The sequence below is a fragment of the Pipistrellus kuhlii genome, unplaced genomic scaffold, assembly GCF_014108245.1.
Source record: "Pipistrellus kuhlii isolate mPipKuh1 unplaced genomic scaffold, mPipKuh1.p scaffold_m20_p_9, whole genome shotgun sequence".
Classification (NCBI taxonomy): domain Eukaryota; kingdom Metazoa; phylum Chordata; class Mammalia; order Chiroptera; family Vespertilionidae; genus Pipistrellus; species Pipistrellus kuhlii.
In genome coordinates, this window is record NW_023425595.1 from 66,832,969 (window position 1) to 66,856,256 (window position 23,288).

The 23,288-nt window shown below is 62.4% G+C and overlaps 1 protein-coding gene across 2 annotated transcripts in view; it reads right to left on the bottom strand.

The window, feature by feature from the left end:
* The window catches only part of DSCAML1 (DS cell adhesion molecule like 1), a 275,766-nt gene that overhangs the window by 54,730 nt on the left and 197,748 nt on the right, over positions 1 to 23,288 (bottom strand). Inside the window, exons 7-11 of one of the 2 annotated variants that reach the window (XM_036427664.2) lie at positions 22,133 to 22,429; positions 20,382 to 20,654; positions 13,041 to 13,319; positions 12,527 to 12,646; positions 11,377 to 11,553 (exon numbers count right to left, since the gene is read on the bottom strand). In XM_036427664.2, the coding sequence (XP_036283557.1) occupies positions 11,377 to 11,553; positions 12,527 to 12,646; positions 13,041 to 13,319; positions 20,382 to 20,654; positions 22,133 to 22,429 (1,146 nt within the window). Of the gene's footprint in view, positions 1 to 11,376; positions 11,554 to 12,526; positions 12,647 to 13,040; positions 13,320 to 20,381; positions 20,655 to 22,132; positions 22,430 to 23,288 lie in introns of those variants that run through there. The other variant, XM_045577682.1, reaches the window with a different exon arrangement.

Consider the following 23,288-nt stretch of genomic DNA (forward strand, 5'->3'; position numbering starts at 1 on the left):
CCCCTGGGCAGGCAGAGCCCAGAGGTCCTCCTGGGGAGAGGGCGCCTGACCTCGAAGGCAAAGCCCCCGAGGAGCTGGGGTGTTTATGCAGAGGGGTGTGTGTGTGTGTGTGAGAGAGAGAGAGAGAGAGAGAGAAGCAGAGAGAGAGGGAGAGAGAGAGAAGGAGAGGAAGAGAAATGGAGGGGGGAAGACGTGGGAGCAGGGACAAGCCTCAGCATGGGTCCGAGCCCATGGGAGGGAGGGGCAGTCTGTGGAAGGAGGCCTTCCAGGCTTTGGACAGGAGCTGAAACTCACAGCACGGCTGTTCTGCTCGGCAGGGGGCGCTGCGGCAGCTTGTGTGGCTGGTGTGAGTGACAGGGACACCCGCAGGCTGGATGAGGCCTGAGGCTTGGCCAGTGGAGTGGGGAGTGGGTTTCCGACTCCACGTACCCCTTAAGCGACGTGCCTCTGAGCAGGGACTGCCTGCACGTCCTTGTATGTCAGTCCCACGGCGGGAGCTTAGCTTCCGGCCAGGTTTGTCCAAGAGCCAGCATGGGGGGCAGAGACATCCGGGTCCCAAGACCGCACCCGGGCCTGTGGTGGGTGCCCTCACCCTCCCGCCCGCTGGCTGTGGCCAGGAGCGCCACAGCACAGGCCACCCAGGAGGCCTGTCCAGGAGGGAGAGGAGATGGCTCCTGGGGCCCCCCTCCTCCCTCCTACCCCCTCCCCCCGTCAGCTTGAGGGGCTCAGGGCCAGAGGCTTGTGTCTGTTCAGGTCTCTACCGGCTGGTGGCCTTCGGTGCTGTGTACCTGCCTGCCCCAGCCTCGGGCTCACCCCCTGTGACATGGAGACACGCTGTCTGCCCTGAAGAGCTGTTACCGGGCAAACGGGGTGCATACAGGTCAAGTACCTGCCACGTGGCAGATCTGGGGAGACCGCTCCCCACCCAGAGCCCCACGTTCCTCTCCTGCTCCCAGTATGCATCAGGAAAACACGCGTACAGGCGAGACCCTGCCTGCCGGGCTCTCCCCAGGCCTGGCGCCCTGCCTGCCGGGCTCTCCCCAGGCCTGGCGCCCTGCCTGCCGGGCTCTCCCCAGGCCTGGCGCCCTGCCTGCCGGGCTCTCCCCAGGCCTGGCGCCCTGTCTGCAGGGCTCTCTCGGACCTGGTGCCCTGCCTGCCCGGCTCTCCCCGGGACCCGGCGCCCTGCCTGCGGGCTCTCCCTGCGCCCGGCGCCCTGCCTGCCGGGCTCTCCCCAGGCCTGGCGCCCTGTCTGCAGGGCTCTCTTCGGACCCGGTGCCCTGCCTGCCGGGCTCTCCCCGGGACCCGGCACCCTGCCTGTCGGGCTCTCTCGGACCTGGCGCCCTGCCTGCCAGGCTCTCTCCGGGCCCGGTGCCCTGGAGCTGAGGACGCAGCCACATGTGGTGGCTGGGCACGGGGAACGTGGCTGGCCAGCGGAGCCGCGCTGCGAGCGGAAAGCCACGCGAGCCTTGAAAGCACCGGAGGAAAAGGAGTGCGCGATCTCCTTAACATGTTTCCTATCGATTCCTATCTATATTCTATGATAGATACACCGAGTTACGTGAAACGTACCCTTCAAGGCACCGCCCATTTTTTTTTTTTTGCCTTTCGAGGGTTTGAATGACATGTACGGCTCGCGTCTGATTTCCCTGCAATGGCCCCACTTTTGCATCACCCACACGAACCTTCTTTCACCGGTGAAGCAACTGCAGCCGGTGGTCACGGTGTGGGGAGCAGAAGTGCGCCCCAAAGGGCGAGGGGAGAGGCGGCACTGCCCACGCAGCAGCCACCCTGTGGCAGAAGGTGCGACCTCCCTGTCCCCAGGACTCACGTCTGTGACCCCTCCCCGCCCCCGTTACTCCTGCATGTGGGCTGGGCTGGGCCCTCAACGGGTGTCAGGCAGCTGAGTGACTGGGAGACGGACAGATTCCATAGCCTGCCAACAGGAGGGTGGCTGAAGCTGGAACGTGCAGGGAGCGGGAAGCGCAGAGCTCCTGTGCCCACACACTGGTACAGGTGGCCTTACCGAGGCTGCGTAAGAGGCTGCCCCCTGCATCTGATCTCTTCCCCCTCCCCAGGCCCCCGCCCCGCCTTCGATGGCAAGGTCTCTGCACCAGACCTGGCTGTGCCCCAGGGCAGACCCCAAGGATTCCCTGGAGACACGAGCAGTCAGCTACAGAAGCACATGAACATATACACGAACACACACACACACACACACACACACACACACAGTGCCCTTTGACGGGGAACTCCCAAAAGCTGTGTGCTGGCAGTATTCTAGCATCCACTGGAACCCAGTCCTGCGAGGTAGTCCTTCTGGTGTCCCTGGCCCCAAGCCCGGGTCTGATGTCTTTCCTGACTTAGTCCCGTGGTCCACGCCTATGATGGGGCAGATGACCAGCCGAACACCTTGGCCTCTTGGTCATTGCTCAGTGATGCCCCTAACACCCAGGAGAGGTCAGTCTCGTTGTCCCCATTGTTCCACCACTTGTTCAAATGAGGGCACCGAGGGTTCCAGGAGGCAATCCCTCCTTGTTCCGCCCGCCCTGCTGCGGCTGCAGGACGGCCGCCCCTCGCCATCTGTCTGTCTGCCACCGCACGCTGTCTCTGGCTCTGGGAAATGGAGTTTGCTGTCCACAAAAGCCCTCGCTTCTGCGGTGGGCAGTTCAGCAGCCCCGCCCAGGGGGCGGTAGGGAGCAGATTCAGGGGCGGTCAGAGGGGTCCTGCATGACCAAGGCTGGCAGCAGCCACAGGCAGCCCATCGCCCCCACAGGACAGAGACTTGGTGAGATGCGGGTCTCCGCTTTCTTGCAGTGAGTCAACGATCAGCCGGGAAACTAGTTTTGTACAAAGTGAGGTGCCGGGAGCTCCTCTGGGGCCTTGGGAACAGGGAGTGCTGGGCTGAAGGGCGTCAGGGACAGATACACACCGAGGAGCCAGCTGCCCTGGATGCACGGCTCCTTTCAGGATGGCCCTGCAGGTGGGCGGTCTGTGGGCGGACTGTGTGAGTGTATAGCTCGGCTCCCGGCGCCGGCACTGCACTCAGCACTGAGCGGCCAAGGAGCGCAAGCTCTGGGCGAGGCGGGAGGGACTCCCCACGGCCCCAGGGCCTCCTGTGAGCCCGCTCAGCTGTTGGCTCTCCTGCGGGCCCAGCCTCTCCGCCCCCGGCATGTCCTGCTGCAGAGCCCAGCCTGAGAGGCCTGAGACCTGGACAGGAGCCTCTGTGAGGGACTGAGCACGCATCTGTGGAAGGAAGGCAGGATCCGACGGAACTGGTCTTGGGTGTGAAATCCCCCACAGACCAGCCCGTGACCCCAAGGTCCTGCCCAGACCAGACGCCAGTTACGTTAGGGGCTGACAGGATTTTGAACACCAGAGACACTCTGCTTCCTTGCTCGCCCCCAGGTTTACAGATGGCGCCCCGGACTGCTCCACCTGCCATGGCGTACAAACGGGGCCCTGCTTGGTGCGCCCTTGCTCCCCCATTGCCCCAGAAGCTGGTGGGACCCTGGAGAAGGGGCTGCTCTTCGTGGTTGACAGGGCACTAGACTTACTCCGTGAGGAGCATCTGCTTAAGTGGCCGGGGGCTGTCAGCCCTACTGTGCCCTGGGGAAGCAGCTCGGTCACACAGCTGTGGGCACAGGAGGGCGGCGGCTCTGAGTCCCCTTTCCTGATGGAGTCTAGCCTCTTGTGCCTGGCGGATGTCCCTCCCGTCCTGCGCTTGGTCCCGGGAGTGGGGAGCCGCGTGGGAATGACACCATGGGGCATCCCGGTGGGAGTGGGAAGGAGGCTGACATCCGGAGGAGGCTGGAGGGGGCGGGGGCAGAGCAGGGGCGGGGTGGCGAGTCAGTCCCCTTTATCTCCCTCCCTCTCCCCACCTGGGGATGGAGCTCAGGTTTCCTGACAACCCCCTCATCACCAGGGAGGGCAGATTCCGTTGTGAGCCCCAGGGAGAGCAAGCACAGTGTGAGGGAAGGGAAAGAGGACTGAGGGGGCAGGATGAGAACGCCAGGCGAGTGGGAAGGGTGGGTGCTGCGCCCACAGGGAGAGCCATCCCCAGCCAGGAGGGAGCAGCTGGGCCCATCGTCACCTGAGGTCATTGAGACCCCATGAGCGTTCTCTCACGTGCATGAACTCACTCAGTCCTACAGCAACCCCATCACTATCCCCACTTCACAAATGGGGAAACCGAGTCTTGGAGAAGGCAATTGCTCAAGTTCACAGCCAGTGGGTAGCAGAGCCACCACTCAGCCCGGGTCTGTAGTCCCCCCCCCCCCCCCCCGAGGTGATGCCAGGCAGAGACGGCAGAGGGAGAGGAACAGGCCAGGAAGGGGAGTCCCAAGAGGCCAGATTTCCTAAAGAGAAACGCAGCCAAATTGGGGGAAGAGATTGGCCTGGAAACAGGGACACTGAGGGATGATGGACTCTGCTCTTTACGGTGAGGGGTGGAGGGTCCCAGGCTCGGCTACACATACCCATGACCCGGGAAATTAAAAAAAGCCTCACAGCACAGACCCCACCCCAGAGGCTCGGAGTTGATTGGCACCATCATTCCTTAAGGGCGCCTAACCAGGTGGTTTCCCTGTGGTCTGGGGGGGGCCACAGGGCCCTGGTCCTTCCTCTCGGCAGGGGAGCCGTCTTAAGCCAGGGGGCCTGGGAGAAGGGCAAGGCGCGGTGTGGCCACATCCTCTTCAGGTGGCCCTGCGGGAGACGGCTGGGGTCCCCAGGCCACGGGCTTCTGCCTAGAAATGATGTTTTCTGTGGCGGGCGGACAGCTGTCCCACTGCCCTTGCCTTGCCTCTGGGACAGGCCCTTCCTGAGAGCCCTGTCACCCAGCTCGGGGCCTCAGCTCCTTTCCTCTCTGACAGGATCACACGGGCCCAGTCTGCCCTTTGGAGATGGGGGCCTCCTTACCGCCACCCAGCTCAGCCGGCTCCCTCCCTCCAAAGCTGGCGTCTCTGCCCCTGTTAACGAGACCCGACAGGAGCTGGAGCCCTGCCTGGCGGGTGGGCCGAGCTGCCACCAGGGGCTTGGCTGGGGTGTGGGGTGGCGGGCCTGGGGGGTGGGAACATCTCTTTGCACTCAGACCTGGCAGCAGCCCCAGGCTTCCCGGGAAGGACTGGGGTGAGGTGCCGTCTGGTGTGTGTCTTTCTCTTCTTAAAGAGCTAGGGCCACGGCGTTGTTAATTTGATTGCACCCACTTTGGCTCCTTGTCTCCCCCAATTAGCCAAGCTCCACCTGAAGCAGGAGATTAATTCAAATTGCGTGGCAGCCGTCAGCCTGGGCTCTGAGCTGGCGGGGAGGTGCCCGGGGGCTGAGGGCTCGTGGGACCTGGCTGGCCACCACCCGTGCACGTGGACGGCTCACGCGTGAGCGGTGCTGGGCCGGGCGGGACCGGGGACATGGCTGCGTGTGCTGCGGCACCGATCTCACCGGGCCTGTTTTCTCCTCCTATGAGGGTATCCTCAGTTCCTCATTGGCTGCTCGCCGAGGAGTAGCCGGGCAGGAGGGGGGTTTAAGGAAGATGGGACCTGGCTCTCCGGCCGTGGTCTGGCTCTCCCGCCATGGTCTGCACGCTCCCGGTAGAAATGACAGTGAGAACAGAATGCCTCCCGTCAGGGATGTGGTGTGTGCAGCCCGGCTGGTGCTGAGGAGTGAGTGCACTTAGCACACCGTCCGTGCGGAGGGCGAGCTTTCACTCCGGTTCCAGAGGTGAGGACCGCAGCTCTCCGCTGACCGCCCAGAACCCGGTCAGAACAGCAGGAGGCGAGCCGTCTCCTGTAGTCACCGGAAGGCACTAGAACTTGGCGAACTTTCTGCCGAGGTCTAGCTCGTCAATATTTCAGACTTTGCCGGCCGTAGGTCCCCACTGCAAACCCCCAGCTCTGCCCCTGTGGCTGGAGAGCATCCGCGGACAACAGGGCATGAAGGATGGGCGCGGCTGGGTTCCAGATGGCAGCTGGCCAGGCCCCGCCCCCAGCCTGTGCTGACTCCCCGGGAACTCGGGGCCCAGGAGGGGCTGGGTCCTGGGCTCCTGACCAGGAGGAGGTGTCAGGGAGGAGGCTGGTTGGATTCAGACAAGAGCAGCTGAGAGGTGCTGGGAAGGAGAGCGCCTCGGTGTCTGAGTTCTGGGAAGCATAGCGTGTGGGCGTAGAACACCGGCGTGGGGACTGCGCAGAAGCTGGCTGCTGCTCCCGGGCTCGTGGCTGTGACGGAGTCTCTGTGGGTGTGATTAGGTGTCTCATTGGTGCGCAGGGTGGGCCTTTGGTCCAATATGACCAGTGTCCTTACAAAGAGAGGGGAGACCCCGCAGTGGGAGGTGGTATGAAGGCACAGCGAGAAGACACCAAGAGTCACTGGGAGCCCGAGGACCAGGGGCCCGGATTGCCCCGGAGCTGCCGAGCTCGCCCTGCTGACACCGGGGATTGCTAGCCGCCCGGAGCCGGGAGAGAACGGGCTCTGGCCTCTAAGTCTCCAGGGGGGCAGCTCCTTGTGCAATGGCCTGAGGACAGCAGCACCAGGCTCCAGTGTGTGTCAGGTTGTCTGTGCGGAGCGCGCTGAGGGCAGGCCACAGGCCTCCTCCGTGGAGCTGCCTAAGGAGGGGGGGTCATATGGCTCTGCTCTCTCTGCTCTGTGAGGAGCTCACCTCCACTCCCAGCCCCCGGACAGGCTGGCCGAGTGTGCAGTGTCCCGTCCCCCCCCTGCCAGGGCAGGCGCTCAGCGGCGCTCAGTCACCACTGAACAGCATGAGCAGCGCCAGCAGGACCTGCGCTCACCAATGGGAGGCCTTTCCTGCAGAATCTCCATTTTGCCAGGTCTCGCAGCTCTGGAGACATAAGAGGCCCAGATGGGAATGACTTTGGAAGCCCTCGCCCACCCCAGCACCACCTCAGCAACGTGGGCCCTGGCACAGGAGGTTCAGGGGCCCAGGGGCAGGCTGTGCGTGAGGACACCCAGTCTCCAGCGGCTGTCCCCAGCGGCATGGCCCTCAGGGCCCGAATTGTTCTGTTCTGTCCTCACTTTCCCAACCAGGCGGCAGCTGTGAAAGATGCTGAGGTGCTCGGAGAAAACACATTTTGTAAATCAGGACAGCGTCATGCTTGTGAGCAATCACACACACACACACACACACACACACACACTCACACACACATACACACACATGCTCACACACAGAAACATACTCACACACACATACACACACACTCACAGACACGCTCACACACACACACACACACATACACTCACACACACATACACACACATGCTCACACACAGAAACATACTCACACACACATACACACACTCACACACTCACAGACACGCTCACACACACACACACACACTCATGTACGTACTCGCACACACACTCACAGGTTCCACATGGCTCTTCTCTGAGAACCAGCTCCGAACCCACTCCCACCAGACCCTGGGCCCCTGCAGCTCCAGAGTCATGGATCCCGGAAAGACAATGCTTGGCTCCCAAGGCCGTGAGTGCCTGTGGTCACCCTCCCATCTCCTCCCTCCACGCCATTCACGCCTTTCCCTGCTCTGTGCCCTCGCCATGCTTCTTCCTCATCCTGGAACGGGGTGACCTTTGCCCCTGATGGTTCTTGTCCGAATCCATCTCATCCTTCAAGTCCTACTAGCGGCTGCTGCATGTGTGGAGCTTCTCCTGACGTTCCCTCACTGGCCCCCACTGCTTACGCCATCCGATTCTCTCTGTTCACCGTGCTCGGGGTTTAGTGCTCAGGGTTTGAAGGCCCCCACCGCCTGTGCATCGGAGTTGTTTGGGCATGTGTCTCTCTTCTTCAGGATTCTAAATCCCCTGAGAACAGCAGCTTCACTTTCCTCGCCGCTAGATCTGCAGCCCCGGAACTGACGGTGCTGCGTGTTGATACAGATTTGGTGCCAAGCATAGCGCTGGCTGCTGTTAATGCCCCTTAGCCCTCACCCAGGATGGGAGACTGTCAGGCGGAACCTGGGGCTTGCAGAGACCGAGGTTCAGGACCTGTGGCTGCCCAGGGCAGGGCTTGGATTTGAACCCAGGTCCTCCTGGTTCTAAAGTCCATGCTCTGGAGCCAGGGATCCTATAGGCCTGCCTAGTGAGCGTGTGGGATCCTGTTAGTAATGGTTGGAAACACTGGGGTCACTGCATGAACGTGCCCCCCCAGAAGCCATTCACAGAAACTCAGATTGACAGTAGATGCCTTTGACAATGCATGGCTCTTTGAAGTAGTACTTCCTTTCTTATTTTCATGGGGCCAGAGTGAGGGCTGAGGCCAGGGTGCCTCCTGAGGTCCATTCAAGGTGCCGTCTGACCAGGGAACTACCGGACAAAGCTCTCCTGAGTGTGGGGGGAGCATTGAGGCCGCTTTAAAATCCGCCATGCAATGGCAGGGCCTCCTGTGCTCGACCCTGCACGTGGACAAGGGGAGGGGTGGTGGGTGGTTGGGGATGGACTGGGGGGTGTCTAGGAATGGCTTCCCCTGGCACCCCCATTGGTGACTCACATGCGGGGTCCTGAAGATCCCTCCCCATCGCCCTCTGCCCTTTCAACTGAAGTCAGAGGTCGGGGGAGAGGGACGAGGCTCTACAGGCCGGGAGGATGTGCAGGGGGAGGGGCTGCGGGTGAAGGCCCTAGAGCAGGGGGCCTGTGCCAGTGCTGTGGCAGGCAGCATGGCAGTCCCTAGAGGCCAGGAGCCCGCATGCCCGTCCCGCCAGCACTGCCATATTGTCACAGGAGCACCACAGGCAGCAGGCCCGGTGTGGCCTCATTCAGGTGCCGGAGAAGGCAGCCAGGCCTCAACCCTGGTCAGAGGCCTGGCCCGGCCAAGCCAGCACATGGCCTCCCTCCTCCCCTCCTGCTGGCTTCGGGTGGCCCAGAGGCCCCCAGCATGGCTGGGCATCACAGCGAAGAGGGGGGCTGGAGTGGGAGAGGTGCTGGTGACAGAGCAAAGGTGTGAGGGAAGGCGCCCATGGGCGCAGTCTGGTGAGGGTTCGGAGCTCCCGATGTGCTGAGGGCGTGGAGACAGGAGGGTCCTGTGAGGGGGGTGGGGAGCTGGGCGCAGAGGGACCAGCGCCTCTGTGCAGTGTGAGGGAGGGGAGGGAGCGGGAAAGCGGGCTGGAGGGGCTTGGGCCTGGAGCGGACACCAGAGCGTGTGTGCGTCACCATGGGAGGAGGAAAGGAAAAGGCGGCCTGAAATGAGGACAGGGAGGAGGAGAGGGAGCGAGGTGCAGGTTTGCCCCTAAGTGATAATTAGAGGGTCTGACATTCCCTGGGGAAGAGGGACCAGAGATGACTACCTCTGTGAGAGTGTGCGTGTGCGTGTGCGTGTGTGTGTGCGCGCATGTGTGTGATTGGCCACGCTGCCCTGATTTACAAAATGTGTTTTCTCCAAGCACCTCAGCATCTTTCACAGCTGCCGCCTGGTTGGGAAAGTGAGGACAGAACAGAACAATTCGGGCCCTGAGGGCCATGCCATTGGGGACAGCTGCTGGGGACTGGGTGTCCTCATGCACAGCCCACCCCCAGGCCCCTGGACCACCTGTCCCCTGGGCCTCATGTCCCCTCACCTCCGCAGAGAAACCAAGGGCCAGAGCATGCCATACCAGGCCAGTGGAAACCCCAAAATTGGAGAAAAGCAGCAAAGACCCTCCCCAAAAGTCTGAGCATTTGGGCTCATCTGCTGACAGTGGGGAGATAAGGATCTCATACCAAGGAAGGTTCCAGAAGCCTCTGTTACAGCAGAATTAGCCACGCTCTCCCTGGCCGAGGGGGACAATGATTGCCTGGTTTTATTAAGGACCAAGTGCTTCTTGATGTTGTGAGGGGAGTGGCTCCTGCCATCGAGCCCCCAGCCCCCAGATCCTAGCATCGATCGCCAGCATCCCCATCTGCTGAGCTGAGAGCGGGTTTGGGCAGGAGGGCGCCCTGGGAGAGGTGAACAGACACATCTACACCAGGCCCTGCTCCCAGCAGCCTTTCCCACACCTACCCTGGGGTGCGCATTAAGAATAACAGAACTGGTGGCTACATCCTGTGTGCCAGGTACCACTGGTTGCTTTACACATGCCATTGGCCTTCAGCCTTGACAAAGAGCATGCCAGATAAGGTGCCCTTAGGATTCCTTCTGTGTGTCAGGAAGACGAAGTACAGAGTGTCTGGCAAACTCATCAAGGCCACAGGAGCCCAGATTCAAACGAGGTCAGTCAGCCTATCCCACAGTCCTCCATGACCTGTGTCCATACCCTGACCTACAGCCAATGGGCACTGTCCTATGGCAGGATTCCCGCTCCTTACGGCAGGATTCCCTGTCTTTACGGCAGGATTCCCGCTCCTTACGGCAGGATTCCCTGTCTTTACGGCAGGATTCCCGCTCCTTACGGCAGAATTCCCGGAATGCTATGGCAGGAGAACTGGATCCTTATGGCACAATTCCTGATCTAACGACAGGATTCCTGGGGCCCATTATGCAGACCCGCGGACGTGTGACGAGGTAGATCGTACAGGAAGAACGTGTGTCTGTGATAACGGGTACAGGCATGTTCTGGGGTGCCAAGGCCAGCAAGATGGCTCTGTGCCTGGGGCCTAGAAGCCATGGACACAGCACCAAGTTGCAATGCGCTTTAATGCTTCTAGCTTTTCCTGAGCACCTTCCCGTTTCTACCCTCAGTTCCCACCCTGTTCACCCCGAGGTTTTGGGTGGGGGTGGGGGTGGGGATGAACCTCCAGCACAGGGAGGGCCCTGGAGCCTAGAGAGGTGAGGTACCTGGGTCAAGTCCCACCGCCCCCAGGTGGATCTGAAGTTAGAACCCAGGTTTTCTCCGCCCTAAGTCACAGGTTACACACAAGCAGGTGTCAGTCAAGTAACAGAAAGGAAGGGCTCAATATGACTATCCAGATGGCATTGCCAACCTGCAGATCCAAGTCAACAAGAAATCCCACATCCCATGAGCACCTCAGGAGCTTATCAGGACCAGCGCTCCTGATGACTGCTCCCCGCTCCCACCAATTGATTTTTAGAAAGAGGGAAAGAGAGGGGGAAGGACAGAGAAACATTGATGTGAAAGACACACACCAATTGGTTGCCCCTGACCGGGCCTGGTCTGGGGAGGAACGAGGTGTGTGCACTTTACTGAAATTGAACCCGGGACCCTTCAGTCTACAAGTGACGCTCTATCCACTGAGCCAAACCGGCTAGGGCGTGGCAGTGCTTTTGAATCCTCATCCAAGTGTCCAAGCCCACGTCTGACTAGGAATCCTCCGGCCTCCCTTCACACACAGACCAATGGAAACCACGAGGGGGGCAGGTGGGTGCAGAGATGGGCCCTGGCCGTGCCCAGGGTGCCGGGAGGGCCAGGGGCAGGACTCACTCTTGACGGTGAGGAACATGGACTTGCTGATGTCGGTGCCCACGCCGTTGCTGGCCTGGCAGAGGTAGTAGCCCATGTCCTCCTCCAGGACGTGGCGGATCAGCAGCGAGCTGTTGGCCAGGACCTGGATGCGGCCGGTGAGGGGCACCGGGTGGTACTGCTGGGGGCTCCCGCTCCCTGGAAGGAGGCGGAGGTTAGAAGAGCTGCTGTCCGGGCTGGGGGTGAGCCAGGTGGGTGGGAGGGCCCCAAGGAATGCCCCCTGCCTTTCTCCTGAAAATTGGAGGCCATTGTGTGGGGTGCCCACACCACGCCTGTTTCCTGGGCCACAGAGGGACCCCCCAGAGAGCTGGGCTGGCCTGCCCACATGGCGCTGAGCTTGTTGGGTGAATTCCTCAGGGCAGGAGAAAGAGTTGTCTTCAGGCCACTTGGCAGCCACGCCCAGGAAGGAGGCCAGCCTCCCTCCAAGGGGGCTTTGGGCACAACCCCTCCCAGTGTCAGCCCTGGACATGGTCTAGCCCAGTGGTCGGCAAACTCATTAGTCCACAGAGACAAATATCAACAGTACAACAATTGAAATTTATTTTGAGAGTCAAAATTTTTAAACTTAAACTTTTTCTAATGCCACTTCTTCAAAATAGACTCGCCCAGGCCGTGGTATTTTGTGGAAGAGCCACACTCAAGGGGCCAGAGAGCCGCTTGTGGCTCTCAAGCCGCAGTTTGCTGACCACTGGTCTAGATAAGAGGTTGGCGTGGGGCTTAGTCAGATACGAAATGCGTCCTTGGCATGAAGTTGGGCTCCAAGATCCAAGATCCCAGAAAAACTGGTGAGGAGCAGGGGCTGATGAGGCTTGGGGAGCCCATGGGGGCGTGTGGAAGTGGGGAACACAGAGGTTCCTGAGTTCTAGGCTGGAAGGGAAGTGGAGAGGTCAGTCTGTGAGGACAAAAGGACACTGAGTCAGCCTGACAGCTGTTGCCAGCCCACAGACCCTGGATGACCTCCAGATTGAATGTAGCCTGGGGTACCCATGGAGCTCAGAACCCGGGGCTCCCACACAGGCCCAGGGATGTGTGGGAACCAGGCCCGAGCCTCACTGGCACCCCCCCTCCCCTCTCCCTGGCTGCTCAGAGTCGCTGGTTGGCAGGGTCTTACCCTTGGCATGCTTCCACATGACCTTGGGTGGGGGGTAGCCATCCACCGAGCAGTTGAGCACACCAGCTTTGCCATAGATGCCATCCTGGTTGTTGGGCTGCACCACGAACCGAGGGGGCACTGCAGAAAGAGGGAAGGCGGGAGAAACCCATCACCTCAGTCTCTGATAGGTCTTCGGGGGCTTCAGGCACCTGCCAGTCAATGCCAGGCCTGCCTGGACTGTTCTAAGCCAGAGCTCCTGAGAACTCTTGCTGGGTGCTGGCTGGGAGCTGGGAGCTCTGAGCGCCAGTTCTGATTTTGCCAGTGGCTAGCTAAGCAAGCGTCTCCCCCTCACCAGGCCTCGGTGTCCTGGCCTGGAAAGTAAGAGGTTTGAACCTCTTGATCATTAAGGCAACTGCCAGAGCCAACCTTCCCTAAGCCTGGGATTCAAACCCGGACCCAGAGACTGAGCAGCAGTCTGAGCCGGATCCTGCCCCTCTCGTCCCCGCCCCCCTCACCGCCCTTCCCCACGCACCGCGCACGACCAGCTGGCGCTCCCGGCTCACGGTGGCGGCCGCGTTGCTGGCGATGCAGGTGTAGTTGCCGTTGTGCTTGAGGGACACGCTGGAGATCTGCAGGGAGCTCATGAACTCCTTGCTCTCGATGGTCACGCCGGAGCCCGAGATGATGACCTGCCCGTCCTTCCTCCAGGTGATGCGGATGGGCATGTCCCCGGAAGACACCACGCAGGGGATGTAGAGCAGCTGGCCGATGGAGGCAGGCGGGAACTCGAAGGGCTGGATCAGAGGGGGCACTGGGAGGGAGGGACGCTGCTGTCAGCCCCCATGCCCAGCCCGGCCAGCCGCACCGCCTCTCCGGCCTCCCCTCCAGGCCCCTCCCGACCCCAGTGTAGGCCTGTCTGGAGCCTGAGCTGTGGTTGGGGATCCTCCTGTTTCAGCTCTGGCTGGAGCATCAGCCATTATCTCTATGACAACTCAGTGAGCCACAGCAGCTTCCCCAGGAGGTGGGGGCAGCGGGAGGCAAGGAGACCTCCTTCCTGCAGCCCAGTGACTGCAAGGCTGCTTCTCCCAGAAACTGCTCCCCGCTCCTGGGCACCTGCTCTCTGCCCCAGGCCCCTTCCCCCCCCCCCCCCCCCAGAGCCGGAGGGAGGCGGCTTCCTGTGCACGCCGGCCACTGGCCAGGCGGACGTGGTCACACCTTGGCAGCCCTTTGGATGCTGGGAAAGGTCTTGGCTCAGGAGCTCTAGGACCAGAGAGGTGACATTTGGGAGGGATGTTGTCTGCATGTCCTATCGGGCAAGAGCCACACCCTCAGCAGGGCCCTCACCCACCTTCCCAATGCTATCTCCCCCCCGACCTTCACTCCATCACCAGCGTCCACAGCCCCTCGCCTCAGCCCGTGCCTGGGGGCACCTGAGTGAGCACCTAGGGGCGTTTGTCCTCTTCATCTTCCACCATGTGTGCCAGCCCAGTGGCTTCTGACCCCTCTCATTCCTGAGCCACCCACATCCAGGTCCTTCGTCCGCCAGGTGTTCTGGGACTCTGGCCATCCCCTGGCTCCCCCCAGCTATGGCTGCCTCTGCTCTTTGGGTTGCAGCCTCCCCAGTATTCCAGGTGGTTTGCGGGGTCTTGATAGCCAGACAGATTTTTCTGGAACCCTGACTCTAGTAATGGCTAAGCACTCATTGGTGACGCGTCCCAGAGGTTCCTCTGTTGGGCTCTACTGAGCCTGCCCACCCGTTGGTTTGTTTTTGTTTTTGTTTTTGTTTTTGTGTGTGTATGCCTAGCTGAGATATGGGCCCCTGGTCTCCTTGGGCTTTGTGGTGGAATCATGGCAGAGCCCAGATCTACTGCCCAGTTTATTTCCTAAGGCCCAGCAGCCCAATCCTCCCCACCAAGGCCCTCGGCTGGAGCCCAGCAGGCCTGCCACCTGTCCTGGAAGGCCTGCCCTCCGCCCGGCCCTGCAGCCTGTCCGCACGTGGGTCCTGGGGCACCGAGGCAGCCTTTGCACGACCCCTTTCCCTGGCACCTGGGAGCTCCATCCGGCAGTAACCAGGGCAAACTGAGTCCAACTCATGCTTGGCAGGTGGGGACAGGACATGAAAGAACATGTAGATCACTCCCTGGGCTGACCTAAGTGTTACCTGTGAGAGGGCACGGGGTAGTGAGAGCACAGGGTGGGGTTCATCCAGAAAGAGAGGGGGCTCCGTGCTGCTCCTCAAGGGGCTGTGTTTTGCTAGAGTTTGGGAGCTCCCCTCTGCCCCCTCCAGAGCTGGCTCCTGTGGTTGGAGAGCCCATGGCCAGGAGCTGCCCCAGCGAGGGCTGCGGGGTGGGGACGCGGCGGGGTGGGGGAGGGCAGCGGCTGGGGCGGCTGTCCTGGAGGTGCCCAGCCTGCAGGGCTGTGCTCTGGGCAGGACGGTCCAGTGAACATTCCCACGGAGGACAGAGCAGATGGAGGCGGTGGATAGAATTGGGCAGGAAGTCTGAGCTCAGGCGAGAGGAAAACTGTCTCTCAGTAAGAAGGGATTTGGATAACGGAACAAGTTACAGAGGCAGGTTGATTCCTTAATTAACGGAGCCATCTAATATTTATGCGATGCCTGCTCTGCTGAGGCTTCATGTCCGTGTGGCTCGCAGAGGCAGACACGTGCCCACCAGACAGACGCTCCGGGCGTGCCCGCCGCCGGGAGTGCTGGACAAGCACCGTCCGAACAGGAGGCGCGGGACTCAGACAGAGTGCCATCCAGTTGGCCACTGCGGCTTCATGGGGAGGCCGCATGGGAGTGTGAGGGAGCACACACACCCTTAAAGATGTGTGTGTGTGTGTGTGAGAGAGAGAGAGAGAGAGAGAGAGAGGCTGTGCTAAAGGCAGAGGCCAATAGGTTTCCAAGTGGAACACTGAGGCTCCTGGACAGACCATGAGGGAGGGCTGCCAGCACCCCCAGAGTCAGATGTTCCCTTGGGCTGGCTGGAGCCTGTGCTGACCGGTGGGGGCAGGTGGCCAGACACCTCTGAGACCCTAGGCTCCTGCCCCGCTGCCTGCTGCGGGTGGATGGGAGTGAGGCCGTGGGTGCTCAGGGTCCGCTTTGGGAGGAATGCGAGGAGCAGAGCTGCGCACAGAATCCCTGGCTCGGGGCTGGCCCTCGGAGAGCCTGCAGGCGGGGCACTGCCCGGAGGGGGAGAACATAGGGTGGTCCTGGCTCCTCGCTGTTCGCTGAATACTAGAGGAGCGGGGAGTGGGGGCACCGAGGGGCAGGTGCGGGCTCTGGGGTGTGCCTGCGGGAAGCTGCCTGGCTGGGGCCGCTCTCTGAGCGGAGTCGGCAGTGCCTTTCCCGGCGCTCAGCACTCAGCGCTCAGCGGGGACACGGCTGGTTGAACGTGTCCATTTCCCGCCCCGGAAGGCATCCCAGCAGCCAGGCTCTGACCTCCTCGCGGTGATGGCGGTGTTGGCCGGAGCCTCTGCAGGGCCGCCCGCAGCCTGAAGGGGGGGGGGGGGGGCACAGATGCCACGTCTCTAGGGACTTCTCTCTCCGGAAGCCCTGCTCTGGCCATAGTCCTCTTGGCAGGAGGGCAGCTCGGTCGGCATTGAGGGAGGCGGGGCCAGGACAAGGTGCTGCAGGTGAGGCGGCTGCGAGGCCAGTGGGCGGCCCACGAGGCGTCCGGCTATGGCAGGCCTCACCCTCCTGCTGGGGAGCGGGTGGCAGAGGGCACGTGCCCGCCAGGCCGGCCTGTGGACACTGTCTTACCCTCTGGGACGGAGCCTCTGTACTTCCTGGCCCTCTGGCAGGGGATGGGCGCCGGAGGGTGGCAGCGTCTCCTCCCTGCAGTGGGGACGTGGGCAGGACGGCACTCCAGACTGCAGTCCAGACCGCACTCTGTCCCCGTGACCCGGCAGGCCGGCTCCTCCCACCCTGCTCTCCCCCAGCCTCGGCGCCGCCCTCATCTGCCAAGTGGGAATGAGGGGCAGGGGGACCAAGTCATCTCTGAGGCCCCAAGGCTGGTGTTTCGGTCGTAGCGTCTAGTATTTTAGGAGGAATCACTTCCTCTCAGGAAGGCCTCCGCGGCCGCCTGCGCAAGCTGCAAACCACGCACTCCACGCCCGCACGCTCACACTCCCTCCCACTCCGTTTCGTGCCCTTTCCCCCCAGAAGGGGTCCTGAGCCGGGGCTTGTGCCTGCCAAGCACAGGGCCCGAGTGCTGGGAGCAGGACATGGTCAGCGCCGCTGAGGGAATGGCACCGTTGCCATCTGAGCCTGGCGGCCACGAGGACGGTGCTGCCATCGGTGTGCCCGGCCCCTCTGCCGAGGAGCCGCCTCGGTGCCCCCGCCCAGCACACCTGGGTGACCAGCCGCAGTGAGACCGTGTGCCCCCTCCTTTGGTTCTGGCGGGTCCCTCCAAACAGCGCCTCTGCCAGGACCAGGCCTGTAGCAGGGGGGCTCTCTCTGGAGCCTGTGGTCACAGCAGCCCATTTACTGGGGAGGGGGTCCTCCGCGGGCTCCACCGAGGGGCTGGGCTGAGCAGGAGGGAAGGCTGCATGGGGGTGGATGAGGGTGAGGGGACTTGTGTAACTGTGTCTCTCCCGCTTGCTCTCCATGGGACGTAGCACCCGCCCTGGTTCCGGCCTCGCTGGGCCGGGCAGAAAGTCTCTCATGCTCTCGCTCCGGCCCCAGAGGCCCCGAGAGGCCCAGCGTGGGGATGGAGACGCCCCCTCCCTGAGCCAAGGACCAAGGACGAGGCGCCGGGGCAACCCTGCCCCTGAGGGGATACACATTCGGCCCGTGTGCCCAGGAGGCTCTGATGCCACATTACTGTTCAGCCACAGGGCGCCCTGAGGACAGCAGGCCCAGGGTGGGCCCTGTGCCCTCGGCGTCCCGCCAAGGATCCCTTTGGTGCCTAGAGGAACACCCGCTGCTCTGCAGCCTGGCTCTCCGCTGCCCGGCGCCGCCACACGCACCAGAGTCCAGGAGGCCCTCAGAGCATCTGTGCCTTCCCTCCCTCGATCCCTCCACCTTCTGGCCACAGCTGCCCCCCACCCCACCCCCGGCAATATTTCTGTGGCATCACCTGCAGCTGCCGTTGTGGCTCAGGAATTTGCTCGGAGGAGGACATGGACAGAGGAAACATTTGTATATATGTAACTGCCGGCACGTACCATGGACGTGCCTGTGCGGGTGCGGGCAGGCTGCATGTACATGCATATGGTGTGTGCCAATGTGAACGTGCGTGGCATTCATGCACACAGGTCTCTGCACAAGTGTGTGCATGCTTCTGCATGCAAATCTTGTGTGCGCTGCTCTCGGCTCAGTGTTTCAAAATTCATCAGAAGACAAGCAGTCCCGGGAGAAATGGAGTCAGCAGTCGTTTTTCCAAATCCCGGAGCAGCACGGGCTTTGCCTGACCCCCCGAGAGATGCAGGGCTTCCGGCTGGTCTCGAGGTTCTAGCACCTGCCCACCTGCCCCTGGCCCTTCCCACACGGGGTTTCAGCTCTGGTCCTGGGGGAGGGGCCATGTCCCAGCCAGGCAGTAGGGATGGGGTCTGGAGCCCTGCCCCCAGCCAACCTCCCTGGGCCAGTGCCCCTCTCCACACCCGGCACCTCCTCCGCCTTCTCTCTGAGGAGCTGGGAAGCAGCACACCAGCTAATCAGGAGCTCGCTCCTAATCAGTCCTGACAGCTTCTTTGCAAAAGTGCATGCTAATGAGGAGGGGAGGGGCAGTGGAGAGGGGGCGCTGAGGGCCTGAGCTTTGGGAGTGGCAGGGGCTCCTCACACAGCGCTGCCTCGTGGTCTGGGGAGGAAGCAGGTGGAAACCCTGCTAGGCTGCATTTCAGCTGTGGAGGGTGGATGCGGAGTGTGGGCACAGGGCGTATACCGCCACATCCCTGACGCAGGAGAGTCACACAGCCCGGGTGCTGGTGCCCGGGCTCTGCCCGTAGGAACACACACACACACACACACACACACACACACACACACACGCACAAACATGCACACATGCACACACGCACAAACATGCACACACAGACACACGCACGCACAAACACACACACGTGCACACACACGCACAAACATGCACACGCGCACACATGCACACACCCTCCCGGGCTGGGAGACACTGTCACTCGGCACTGCACAACCTCCTCAGGCCCAGCGAGCCGCGCAGACGGAAGGCATCAGATTCAATTCATTAGGACTGATCGCTCCCTGAGTGGGGATGAATAATTGATGAGCAGCGGCTTTCAGGATGTTCCTCGTGCTCCACCGCTCGCTGGAGGCCTGTTCTTTTTTTGTTTTTTTGTTTTTTTTTCAAGCCAACAAACCAGGCCACATGCTCGCAGGAGCGGGCGGTCTATGGGAGTGGAGCAGAGGTCGGATGTTCCAGTATGTGATGTTTACACCGGAACGCTCGCTCTCCTACTTGTAATGGGAATGGACCCAGGTGGCCTGTGACGCTGGAGGGGGCGCCATGGGGCTGTGGCCTGGGGTCGGAGGTTCCCCCAGCACCAGCCCCTGGGCTGGGCAGAGGCCTCTGGCTGAGAAGACGGCCGCGGTGGCCCTCAGCCTGGCCGGGAAGCAAGAAGGCAGACGCCATAGGGGACCCCGGACCGGAGGTGGCCACAGGGCGCCCAGGTCTCGGGGCTCAAGGGAAGGCTTGCAGGAAGTCGCTCTAAGCCAGACGGCTGTCCAGCTTCAGCTCAAGAAACACACCGTCCAGTGCTGTGACAGGTGGAGGATGCACAAGGAGGCATGTGACAAGCTCCAGTGTGCCAGCAAGGGCGACTGGCGATAAGGAGCACAGCAGAGAAGTGCTGACCCCGCCTTCCGCCGACATTCAGGCCGCCCGCTGTCCCCAGACTCATGCCCCTGCTCCCCGCCGCGGGCTCGGGGCCAAACCAAAGGCAGCGTCCACCTCCCAGACCGCCCTCTTCCCGTCACAGCCTCATTCCCCCTGCGGCAGGAGCGTGGGGCCCGCTGGGGTCCCCCAGGACCAGGCCAGCTTTCTCCGGGAGCAGGTGTCCCCGCCACCAGGGTGACGCCCATGTCCAGGTGTTCTCACGGCTCTGTCTCTCCTCCGGCCTCCTCAGGTCACCCAGGAGCTTCCTTCCTCCTGGCCTGCCTGCCCAGCCCTGGGTCCTCCTGGGCTAGGCAGAGGCTGCCTGGCTCTCCCTGACCTCTTCCCAGCCAGGCCTGGCGGGACCCACCTCCCACCTCCCGGAGCAGCCAGGCCACCTGCCCACACTGTCCCCAGCCTGCGCTCCTAGGAGTGGATTTGGGAGGGAGCTTCACACCCAGGCGCAGCCAGAACCAGTACCTCCCTCATTTCTTCAGGCAGCCATTCCTTCGCGCATTGATAGTCATTCATTCATTTCACCCACAGGACAGTCCCTCAGTGGCTCCCAGGTACCAGGCCCGGGCCTGAGCTCCAGGAGGTGCTTCCTAGGCCTGAAGCGGCACCAGCAGGTCCGGAGTCACCAGTCTGTACCCCAGAAGGAAGCCCGGGACCCAGCGCCTGCTCCCTGCACCCTGCCTCCTGCTGCCTGCCCGCTCCTGGATCCCCCCTCCACCACCTCCTGCTGGCCTCTGGTGGGCCCTCCGTGCTGACGTTAGGGTCCAAAAGAGCCTGCCATCTCCGTGCTGGCCTCTCTCCCAGGCTCCTCTGGGGCCAGTGCTGTCCTGCCCGGCAGCCCGTGAGCAAACCTAAATGCAGAGGTCCCCATGGCCTTGTGTCCCCACAGGTGCCTTCCTGCCCCTGCCCCTGCCCCTCAGACACCCTGCAGAGCCTCTCCCCGTGGTGCCCCACATGCTGGGATGCAGAGGCCACGGCCCCAGGGCGGGCCACGTGGCTGGGGGCGGGCCTACCTTTGACGGCCACGTGGACGCTCTGGCTGATGGAGAGCTGCGGCTGGATGAGGACGCTGCACAGGTACTCGCCCTCGTCCATGCCCTTCTGCACGTCCGTCAGCTTGAGCGTGCCGTTCTCAAACACCACCTGGCGGTGGTTGTCCGGCAGCAGCAGTGCGTCCTTGTACCATTTGATGGAGTAGTAGGGGTAGCCGATGACCCTGCAGTTGATGAGCGTGTCCCGCCCGGCCACGGCCGTGATGTTCTTCATCGCCCGGATGCTGGGGGGCCCTGGCGGGGTCGGGAGGGAGGAGAGGAGGGGCGGGCGGAGGTCAGCCTGGGGCGGCCGCTGCCTGGGTGCTGTCCTCAGTGCTGGGCGAACATGGCTGGTGGGGAGGGGAGGCTGGCCTTCATCACCGGCTGGAGGCAGAGCCGGGGACCGGGGGGAACCCTGGCTCTCTCCGGGACGCGGTTACTGGCTTCGATAGTTGCAAACAGACAGGCGTCCATTCCTGCCCACGGCATGGGGGAGGGCCCAGGAGGGCGCCGAGGCCTCTCCAGGAAGGCAGCTCGGGGGGCGAGTCCTCGTTTCTGAGGAGTTACGATTTGGGGTTAAAATGGAAACGTGGACATTGTTGTTTCCATTCAATTTGCGTATAATGCTGTGGAAGGACCACAGGAGGTCTTCCCTGGACGACTCTCCACGGGCAAATGTGGCCCCTGAGCAGGGCCCCGGGTCACTGGTCAGCGGGGCATATGGTCCTGTGGGTGTGGGGGATCAGGGGCACCGAGCGGGGATGCTGGACGGGCACAGGAGGGAGCAGCTGCCCCGGGACCCTCCCAGGACCCGTGGCTCCGTCCTTCTCATGCTGAGAGGCGGGCAGGGCGGCCGCATGGAGGGCATGCGTTTCTCGTGGGGCTGTAGACCTGCTGGCTCAGGTGCACTTAGCATGATCCTCCGCCCTCCCCTCCCCACGGAGCCACCAGCACCCCTGGTCCCGAGCCCCCCTCTCTTCCCTTGGGCCTCCTCTGTGCTTGGGTCAGAGGTCACTGGTAGGGTCAGATGAGGGCCAACTGATGTCACAGGCTGCAAAGGGCTCCAGAGAAGATTTCTCATCCCAGCAGCTTGGAGAACTGAGACTTGGAGAACCTGAGGGCTCCGCCCCTTGGGGCTGGCGGTCTCGGGGTGACCCCGCCCAGCCTGAGCCTCCTGCTTTTGTCAGCTTGAGCCTTGGGGGTAGTGAGGAGGCGGACAGAGGATTGGGAGGAGAGGATGCTACGGCTCCTGCTGCTCACACCTCCTGGAGCATCTGGGGCGTGGCTCCATGGGGTGCACTGGGAACACAGGTTTGGTGGACACCCCTGTCAAAGGTCAGCCTGGGCCCTCCGCTCCTTCCCTGGCCTGTCCAGGCCAGGCCCTGGTGGGAGGTGGATGCCGGCTGGCGCTTATACACCTGCGGCCAGAGGGATTGAATGGGGGAATGGAATGGGCTCAGAGCAGCTTGCAGGAGAGGGGAAGAGGAGAGGAGTGGAGTAGGCGGGGACACCAAGGCAGGAAACTGTGCCAGACACACACACACACACACACACACACACACACACGCACGCACGGACGACGAGACTGTGGAGGGCGGGGGGAGGGGAGAAGGAGGAAAGAGACCTCTGCTACAATCAAAGGACACTGAGCACGGGAGCCATCGCCACGGAGATGAGGACACAGACGCACAGGGACCCTGGGCCTGTTCTGATATTTAAATGTAGACAGGCACCTCTTACGTTTATTCGCGCCTGGTATTCGGCACTGCCCACCGAGTTCCTCGCGGTGCACCGGTACACGCCCCCGTCCCGGATCTGGGGGCCCGTGACGTTCATGTGGCTGACGGTGGTGCCGTCGGACATGGTGTACTGGTTGGTGCGGTGGCTGCCGTCCCGCGCGACGGGCTCCTCGTCCAGGGCCCAGGTGACCGTGGGTGGCGGCGCCCCCTTGGCCGCGCACATCAGCGAGAACTGCTCCCCGGGGTTGACCACTTTCTCGCTGAAGGAGGAGACGATGCGGGGCGTGCCGTCTGCAGGAGCGAGGAGCCCTCAGGTCACCGAGCCTCAGGCCCCCCACCCCCTTCCCTGGGGACGAGGGGAAGCGGTGGCCAGGACAACACAGGATCTCTCAGGGGCAGCAGTTCGTGTTATTCACGAGTCCCGGCAGGTGCCAGGCACTACTGCAGGGGACTGAAGGCTCCTGGGTTCGAATCCTCCCCCAGGCACGCTAGCTCTGTGTCTGTGGGCAAGTGACTGAACCCCTCTGAGTCTGTCCAGCTCGTCTGCATAGAGGATGGTGATAATGGGGAGCTGGGTTAACTCCCTCACCCGGAGGCTGCGCGGATAAACTAATGCATTACAGATGCCTTGGACAGGACTGCAGGTGCCTCATAAAACATCCCTCTCTCCGCTTCCCTTCCTCCTCCCTCCTCCGTTTATTAACAGGCAGAGGCGCCGAGGTTAATGTGTGTGGACCCGGGGCTGCCCCAGCCGGACCTGCGGAGTCAGGGCCCATTTCTCATTCTGGCAGAAGGGGGCGGGGGTGAGGGGTGATGGTGCTCAGCAAACAGCCTGCAGTTTGAGGCTTAAAGCGCCAGCCGCCCAGCGGCCGTGCTGGCGGTCTGCGCTGGGCCTGGTCTTGGCTGACCGCACAGGCTGCCCCGGAGGTGAACGGAGCCCAGCTTCCTCCCGGGACTCTGCCCTGTTCCCTACCCAGGGGGGAGGAGGCCTGGCCTTCCTTCCACCAGGATTGGCGTAAAAGCGTAAAATGGGCATTAAAAACCCCAAACAAACAGAAAAAAGAGAGCGAGGCAAATATAACATGCCTCCACCCCCACCCACATGTCACACCAACGTCCTGCCAGCTCAGCCCCCGCCCGTTTCGGGGGC